Source organism: Rutidosis leptorrhynchoides, chromosome 2, assembly GCF_046630445.1.
Source record: "Rutidosis leptorrhynchoides isolate AG116_Rl617_1_P2 chromosome 2, CSIRO_AGI_Rlap_v1, whole genome shotgun sequence".
Classification (NCBI taxonomy): domain Eukaryota; kingdom Viridiplantae; phylum Streptophyta; class Magnoliopsida; order Asterales; family Asteraceae; genus Rutidosis; species Rutidosis leptorrhynchoides.
In genome coordinates, this window is record NC_092334.1 from 661070153 (window position 1) to 661080015 (window position 9863).

General features: G+C 33.3%; 1 protein-coding gene across 1 annotated transcript; it reads left to right on the plus strand.

Annotated features, from left to right (window-relative positions):
- The first annotated feature begins 377 nt into the window (after positions 1-377).
- Positions 378-3066, plus strand: LOC139890207 (protein S-acyltransferase 11-like). Its single transcript, XM_071873103.1, has 4 exons — positions 378-473; positions 789-1014; positions 1106-1404; positions 2581-3066. The coding sequence occupies exons 1-4, from the start codon at positions 378-380 to the stop codon at positions 3064-3066; spliced, it is 1107 nt and encodes a 368-aa protein (XP_071729204.1).
- The last annotated feature ends 6797 nt before the right edge of the window (positions 3067-9863 follow it).

Consider the following 9863-nt stretch of genomic DNA (forward strand, 5'->3'; position numbering starts at 1 on the left):
AAAATTTAAAAGATATCGTGAAAAGAATTCAATTAATTAATAAAAATTATGAATATGTTAAATAACATAACAAAATATTATATATTATTTATATAAATATAAATATAAAAATAATAAAATGATAGTTTTAGTTTTGCCCATGCTTATGAAAAATGTAATAATAATTCTTCAATCCCCTTCTTTATGATTCTAGCCAAATCCAATGAAGAATCCATGCAGATTCCAACACAGTTTTTTTGGGTTTAATGAATTATAAATCATAGTCACATCATTTATCGATCAAAAGGATTGAGGTCGCAATTTATTTCTTTCCTATTGATCTGAATTCAAACAAGAGTAGTTTACATCCAATCATATTTTTCAATTTTTCATTTCCGATGAATTTAACGGACTCCACCACCACTCCGCCACCACCACCACCACCGTCATCAGAATACACCCCAGGCCCCACCCTCCAGCCTCCTTCCGATCAGGTACTTTCATCCTCATTATCACATTATCCAATTAATTATACATCAGAATCTATAAGTTCCTTAATTATTCTGTAATCCAATTAAATAAATTTTTATTTATTTCATTAACCTTATATTAGTTTAGGTTTTCAACAATATTGTCTCCTATGCATCTTTTTATATTTATTTTATACATACATTATATGATATATTATTATATACATCATATTGTAATTGTAAAATTGTATAACTGCTACTTGCTTAAATTTTCTGATATTAATTTGTGATCTTTGATTTTTATATTATTCTAAACAACTGAATTTTTAACATTTGTAGGAAGATCATTATGTAGCATCGATAACGGAAGAGCACGAAGTAACTTGTTGGGGGTGTGGATTAATTCTTATACTTTCGCCTTATACACCAATTTTCAAATGTGGGTGGTGTGGAGCCATAACTAATCATAATGCACTTAAATGTGATGTTAACTACTTTTGGTGGAGACGTTTGCGAGATAGATGTTCCGTTTGTATTCTCCTACTATTCATGTCTTTCATTATAGGTAAAACTTTGTACCTTTTAACTTTTAATTGTGTTTATAAGTTCAGGGTGTGTTCTTTTATCTGATTTAGTGTGTCAAACCGAGTATGTAGGTGGTGGTATATGGGCTATATATCCGGTAGTTTTTTCAGTAAGTTATTTTTGTGGCATATTCCATATGACTACATCGATTGTGTTATCGATAATCACAATTTCTACTTATATACTTTCGGCGTTTCGATCTCCTGGTACACCGCCGCTCATACCCTGGGGTAGTTATCCGACAGTGGGAAAAGGTGGGCTTGAAGGGTACACTTTTTGTAACTACTGTGCAAAGCCGAAGTCATCGAATACTCATCATTGTCGTTCATGTGGAATTTGTGTGTTGGACATGGATCATCATTGTCCCTTTGTAAGCATTCGTCTTTTTTAACCTTACATGTTAGACCACTCCCAACCATGACATGCTTCTTTGGAAAGACTGAACTCCACGTCAGCGTCACATCATTATTTTCTTAAAAACACTGAAAAAGACTAAACACTCTCAATCATTACATACTTTTTAAAAAAGACTGGACCTACATATTTTATTATAATAATTATATTATAATTATAATTATAATTATAATAATAATTATAATAATAATAATACAATATTAATATATAATCAACTCATGGGCCATTAACACTATATAGAACATGAATATTTATTGACTTTTTCTGTTTTTTGGGCCCACCATGTGGTGTCTTTGTATATCTTCATAAAGACGATTTTGCTACAAATCCTTCTATAGACGCAAACGACTGCTTGATAACTATGGTGTCTTTTTAAACAACAAAATGACGAACCAAAAAGGACTAGCGTTGGCAGAGGTCTTATACGATGTCAATTATGTATTAACTTTGCCTTTCAAAAAAATAAATATATATTATGTATTTACTTTTATGATTTTATGAAAAAAATTTCCTCTTTTTATAAGCTTATTAGAATCAGATATTGGATTTTTAATTTGCTTTTTTTTTAATCTGCATTTTCAAAAAAAATTTGTTTGTGTTTTATAAACATTAGGAATGATAACATAAACTATTTTAAAAATTGAAAGGCAAAATATTTTTACGGGTGTTCATCGGTTCTGTTTTCGATTTATTCAGTTCAATTTGTTCTCTTTTGAAAATTTTGAAAGTAAAACCGGAAATTAAAATCGAATTCGAATTCGAATCAGTTAAAACCCAAAAAATATATTTTAAGCAAAATAATAAGTTCAATATATCATTAGTTGAATTCACTTTCCCGTTAAACCGAATTCAAAAAAGTAAAATCGAAAATCAAATTCAAATTAGAAAACCGAACCGAAAACTGAATTCAAATTTAGTTTTCTTTTTCAGTTATCACTCGGTTCGTTTTTTGGGTTAATCATGTTTGAAACCAAATATTGAACACCCCTAATATCTGTGTAAGATTTTCAACTTCAAAAAGTTTTTTTCTGCTCTCCTAATTTAAATTATCAGAATTTTAGATTTGTATAATGTTTTAAATCAGCAGTTCAAAATTACATACTAAATGTACTTTCTAACTTTATATAAGCAGATTGGGAATTGTGTGGGCACTGCAAATCATCGTGTCTTCGTTATCTTTCTGATTTCAGCAGTGATAAGTAATTTTTACGTATCACTAGTAACTTCGTTCGCAGCGTTTCATATATGGCCACCGTTAAGAAAAATTCCTATCTCAGTTTTGAGTAGGCCAACTGACTACATGTTAATTTATACATTTCTCAAGGAAATTGTTTTCTTCTTGTTTACATCCGTAGAGTCTTTATCGATCAGAGGTTTTATTCTTGTATACCTATTTGTTGCAAGTATTTCAGTAGAAATCGGGTTGTGTGTGCTTTTGTGGCAGCAAATGTGTTACATATATGAAGGAAAGACGTATTTAAGTCATTTGAGTTCTCGAGGGACTAATCGAAACAGCAAAAAAGATTGCAAAAATATTGTTAGGTTCTTTGGATGCCCTTATTCTGCAACTAGATATCTACTAGGTTTTTGGAATTCTAGAAAGATCCACAAGAAGTGAACCGTATTGTACGTCATAACTAACTTATACGAGTTGGGGTGTCATGTGGTCACTTGTTTTGTGTTGTAAAAGTAAGAAAGTTTTCTGCTTATATCTGTATATGATTTGTTCAGTCTTTAGAAAAAAATTTAGTTGTTTACCATTGTGTAGAACAGGTTCTAATTATTACTACCAGAAGGAGTTAAGGGATCCATCAAATCCCTAACTTTGGATTAGGACAAAGGAAAATTTGATTTGCAGTATCAAAGGTTGTCACAATAGTCAGGTTTAGTGTCAAAAAGACCAAGCTTGACCCATTAAGTAACTAACAAGTTGACGACAGTTTTGATTTTTCAACAAGACGAAGTTTAACAAATTAAGCAACTAACTAAGTGAAGACAATTCTAGGTTGACCTTTTCTTAGGGATGATGAAAATGTTCTGTTTTGAAACTTATTACCTACAATGTCCTCGGTCATCCTTGTTCACAAATTTCATAGAAGTGCAGCATATAAATTGTACATGGTCTCAAAAAGGTGACAGTACTTATATATTCTCTGTTAAAAATCTCGAATATCTAGAAGTGTTCATTGATTTAGTTTTCGGTTTCCTCCGTTTTTCTACAGTTTGTTTTGTTTGAATTTTTGGAAGCAAAATCCAAAATCGACCAATAACGCACCGGAAAACAAAACCAAAAATCATAATATAACCAAAATAATCATACAAAATCAATTTTAAATTCGACATAAATCGAATTTGAACTCAGTTCGATTTCGGTAAAAACCAAAAAAAATATTGTAACCATAATATAACCAAAAATAGTAATACCAAATCATACCAAATCAGTTTTGAATTCGACTTTTGATTTTAAAAACTATTTGTGATCTATATATAAAATTATATTTCAATATTTTATTAATTGAATTCGATTTTGAACTTGAATTTTGATTTAAGCGAATTCATAAAATTAAAATCGAAAAGCGACTGAAATATATTACGAGTACTGTACTTAGTTTGAATTTGACTTTGAACTCGATTTTTATTTAAGCGAATTCATAACAGTAAGATCGAAAAAGCAACCCGAAAATCGAATTTTGGTCTGTAAAGTGAACCTAAACAAAATCAAACCCCAAAATTAAATTCCATCTGTTTGTTTTTCCTCATTCGATTTTGTTATTTCAATTTTCAAATGAAACAATTTGAAATGGAATTTTAAACAACCCTAATCATTTCCAAATATTTAAACAAGTGATCAACGTAGGTGCTTTATAGTAAACTAGCAACCAAGCGAACCAACCATGGGGTGGGTGGTGAAGTGGTAAGATTTTGGCCTTCCAATGTGGAGGTGAAGGGTTCGATTCCATGCAACCACAAAGTTATTCTTTTCATTGCCAGGGCGGTTCGCCTGCAATGACTCCGGGCTACTCGCAAAACGAATAGTTGCCCTAGAATTAGTCCTGGGGGCCGCCCAGCCATCCGCCCTCCTGGGCGCCGATGGTAGCGAGCCGCCCAGGGGGCCGCCTAGCTCTTCGCCCAGCTCATCGCCTTTCTCATCGTCCTTTTAAAACATATTTGTGGACGGATATTTCTCCAAAAAATGACCGTTTGAGATTAAAAAAAAACAAAACAAAACAAAACAAAAAAAAGGTATAACGGCTAGCTAACGGCTTTCTTTTCTTTTCTTTTTTAAACACTATATAAACTACACTCCATTTCTAGATTTTACACAACTACAAGCTACACTCCATTTCACTCATTTAAATCAAATTCTTTCATTTCCACATTTTATACCATCTTTTTTTACTAAACAATGAGTTCCAAAAAAACTCCAAGCAAAGGCAAATCGAAACAACACCCTCAAGTTCAAGATTCGAATGTGGTCGGTCGCGACATGATGCAAACGTTGCTTGAACAATCGCAACAAAATACCGGTTTTTCTCGCTTTGCAAATGCTAATCCATCTAATGCATTTGCGGGTATGTTTTCAAACGTTCACACACAACAAAGTCAGCAACAACAATACTACACTAACCAACAATATTAACAACAATATCCCTACAATATGAATCAACAATCTCAACCATTTCCAATTTTCGCGAACCAACAATCTCAACAACAGTCTCAACAACAATCCCAACAAACATCATATTATCCAAGACTTCGTGACGAATCGGATGATGAAGAAGTTCTCGAAACTCCACGCCATGTCGAAGCCGATGTCGAATCCGGAGATGAACCCATGGCCGATGTTCGAGGGAAAAAAGTGAGGTGTCGGAAAAAAGTTCCTTGGACCGACTTGGAAACAAAATTTTTAGCCGAGTGTTATGTGTATGTTTCCGAACATCCGGATGCGGGAAACGACCAAACTTATAATTCATTTTGGGGTGAAGTCCGAAGACAATACAATTCGTTAGTTTCGGAGCAAAGGCGTGCAGATCAAATAAGTGGTAAATGGGATAAAATTCAAAGATATGTTAAGATTTTTATTGCTATTTATTCGAAACTTGAGAAAATGTGGAAAAGTGGTTGTTCGGGGGGAGGACGTTATGAATGTGGCACGAAAATAATTCAAATACCAAACCAAGCGACAATTCGCTTTTGAGGAGGCGTGGCGAGTTTTAAGGGATTGCCCGAAGTTTATGGAAAGTGAAGGTATATCGGGTACCAACAAAAGAAAACAAGCCGATGAAATACCAATTCCAACCGTGGCTAGTTCGAACCCGAACACAAGCACGAACCCTGACCTAACCCACTTTGAAAATTTAGTCAAAGATCACGACCCAATACGACGTTCTCTAAGTCGAGCTAAAAGTCAAAGGGATTCGTACTCATCCGATGCCGCGAGTCGTATGTCATCCAACGAAGTTCGGATAAAGCTAGATCAAACCGCTGAAGCTTCTCAACTAGGGGGGACTAAAACCATGAAAAAGCTTTGTGAAGAAAGCGAGACGAGAACAATGTTGAAAAGTTTGAAGCTTCTTTCCAAACCGGTGTCACGTGACTTGCCTCCCGACGAATATGAAATGATGATGAATTATCGAGCGAGACTTAAGAAAATATATGCTAAGGAATTGGCACGTCCGGACGACGACGAGTAGTTTATTTTTAGTATTTTATTTTATTTATGTCGCGTTTTATTTTAATTATTGTAACGCTTTTTTTATTTTTAATGAAATTTTAGTTTTATATCAATACCTTTTATGTTTAATTTTAATTATTTAATTATTTAATTGTTTAGAAAAAAATAAAAAGTAATTAAAAAATATGGAAGAAAGATGTAACTTTTGGGAGTGTTTAGTTCCAGGTTTGATCATGAGTTTAGTCCTAAGAAGGAAGTGCTGATGTGGCGTCTAGTCATGGAGAACTAAGACTAAACCATTAAGACCTCTTTCATATTGTATCGGGCCTAGCCCATCATTAGCCTAGATGCCCTAGTTTAATGTATGGAAAATTAATTAAAATACACTTTTTAACGATGCCTATTTCAAATTACACTTTCTGAAGAATTTTATTTATTTATTTATTTTGTCAATTTACACCCTTCTTTCGCGTTAATTCGCGTGTGACGTGTCCGAACGAAGTTGTTATCAAGGATCGTAATAAGTTACAAACCAAAATTGTGTGAACTAAGTTGTTATCGAGGTTTGTAATATTTTACAAACCAAAATTGTTGGTTCGTGTGCGTAGGAGTGCGAATCGTGGTTCATGTGAGTAGGAGTGTGAACTTTTTATGGGTTCGCTCCTCTTTTAAAAAGAAATATGTGAGTGGCGTTATTTATCGATGACTCGCGAACAAATTAGAAATGTCACGAGCGAGTGCGAATGATGAATGGGCTTCGCCCCTTTTTAAAGTAATACCCCTTTTTAAAGAAATGTGCCTTAGTTTGAAGTAAAAGAAACTTGAAGGAACCAGGAATTATGAATGAGAGTTTAAATAAAGTGAGCCACGAGACTTTTAGCAAGAGGGCTGAAGATATAGCTTTGTTTCGTTTTCCAATCATGCGGGTGCTGCTGCCGATGCTGCTGTGAAGTCTATGAACGGTTCACGACTATTTGGTCGCCCCATATATGTAAGGTGGCCGGTTCGAAGAGGCAACAAAAAGTCTTCAGATTATGGGCGCAAATCAGCAACTTTAAAATTACGTTGTAAGTTGTCCTCAAACGCTCTTGTTTCTGATTCCCTAGAACTTAGCGTTTTGATGGTAGATGTGTTACCTTTTTCTGAATTGAAGCTACAAGTGTTTTTAGTCAAGCACAAGGTTGTTGTTAACGGGGTTATAAAATTGGGTCGTTTCAGGTGTATGGTGTTATGTGCGGATCTAGGTGGAATGAAATCTGTTTTGGAAAGTGACTGTGATGAGTTTGTTTTGGTTTCGCCATTCAAGGACCTTGCTCACGGTTTCTTTAGATTTACTTGGATCGAAATAGTTGGTATTCTGCTAACACACGTTTCTGATTGCAATACTTCGAAGGTGGCTTCTCTCTTTGGAGAAGTTGTTCCGTTGGCTAAATCCACTTCTGAAATGTCCCGTTCATATTGATTATAAACGTTGTATATTAATTGATTTCGTTGCGAGGTTTTGACCTCTATATGAGACGTTTTTCAAAGACTGCATTCATTTTTAAAATAACCATAACCTTTATTTTATCAATAAAGGTTTCAAAAGCATTACGTAGATTATCAAATAATGATAATCTAAAATATACTGTTTACACACGACCATTACATAATGGTTTACAATAGAAATATATTACATCGACATATGTTTCTTAAATGCAGTTTTTACACAATATCATACAAACATGGACTCCAAATCTTGTCCTTATTTTAGTATGCAACAGCAGAAGCTCTTAGTATTCACCTGAGAATAAACATGCTTTAAACGTCAACAAAAATGTTGGTGAGTTATAGGTTTAACCTATATATATATCAAATCGTAACAATAGACCACAAGATTTCATATTTCAATACACATCCCATACATAGAGATAAAAATCATTCATATGGTGAACACCTGGTAACCGACATTAACAAGATGCATATATAAGAATATCCCCATCATTCCGGGACACCCTTCGGATATGATATAAATTTCGAAGTACTAAAGCATCCGGTACTTTGGATGGGGTTTGTTAGGCCCAATAGATCTATCTTTAGGATTCACATCAATTAGGGTGTCTGTTCCCTAATTCTTAGATTACCAGACTTAATAAAAAGGGGCATATTCGATTTTGATAATTCAACCATAGAATGTAGTTTCACGTACTTGTGTCTATTTTGTAAATCATTTATAAAACCAGCATGTATTCTCATCCCAAAAATATTAGATTTTAAAAGTGGGACTATAACTCACTTTCACAGATTTTTACTTCGTCGGGAAGTAAGACTTGGCCACTGGTCGATTCACGAACCTATAACAAATATGTACATATATATCAAAGTATATTCAAAATATATTTACAACACTTTTAATACATTTTGATGTTTTAAGTTTATTAAGTCAGCTGTCCTCGTTAGTAACCTACAACTAGTTGTCCAACGCTAGATGTACAGAAAAAAATTGATATATATTATCGTGAATCAATCCACGACCCAGTGTATACACGTCTCAGGCTAGATCACAACTCAAAGTATATATATTTTTGGAATCAACCTCAACCCTGTATAGCTAACTCCCACATTACTGCATATAGAGTGTCTATGGTTGTTCCAAATAATATATACACATGAGTCGATATGATATGTCAAAACATTTGCATACGTGTCTATGGTATCCCAAGATTACATAATATATTAGAATACATGTATAATACAATATAAGTTAGCTAGGATATGATTAATATAGATTTGTTACCAATTTTCACGTTGCTACAACAAGTAAAATTATCCAATCTTGTTTTACCCATAACTTCTTCATTTTAAATCCGTTTTGAGTGAATCAAATTGCTATGGTTTCATATTGAACTCTATTTTATGAATCTAAACAGAAAAAGTATAGGTTTATAGTCGGAAATATAAGTTACAAGTCGTTTTTGTAAAGGTAGTCATTTCAGTTGAAAGAACGACGTCTAGATGACCATTTTAGAAAACATACTTCCACTTTGAGTTTAATCATGATTTTTGGATATAGTTTCATGTTCATAAGAAAAATAATTTTCCCAGAAGAACAACTTTTAAATCAAAGTTTATCATAGTTTTTAATTAACTAACCCAAAACTGCACGCGGTGTTACTACGACGGCGTATGTCCGGTTTTACAGTGTTCTTCGTGTTTCCAGGTTTTAAATCATTAAGTTAGCATATCATATAGATATAGAACATGTGTTTAGTTGATTTTAAAAGTCAAGTTAGAAGGATTAACTTTTGTTTGCGAACAAGTTTAGAATTAACTAAACTATGTTCTAGTGATTACAAGTTTAAACCTTCGAATAAGATAGCTTTATATGTATGAATTGAATGATGTTATGAATATCATTACTACCTCAAGTTTTCTGGATAAAGCTACTGGAAATGAGAAAAATGGATCTAGCTTCAAAGGATCCTTGGATGGCTTGAAAGTTCTTGAAGCAGAATCATGACACGAAAATAAGTTCAAGTAAGATTTCCACTCGAAATAAGATTGTTATAGTTATAGAAATTGAATCAAAGTTTGAATATGAGTATTACCTTGTATTAGAAAGATATCTTACTGTAAATAAGAAAGATTTCTTGAGGTTGGATGATCACTCTACAAGATTGGAAGTAAGCTAGCAAACTTGGAAGTATTCTTGATTTTATGAAACTAGAACTTGTAGAATTTATGAAGAACACTTAGAACTT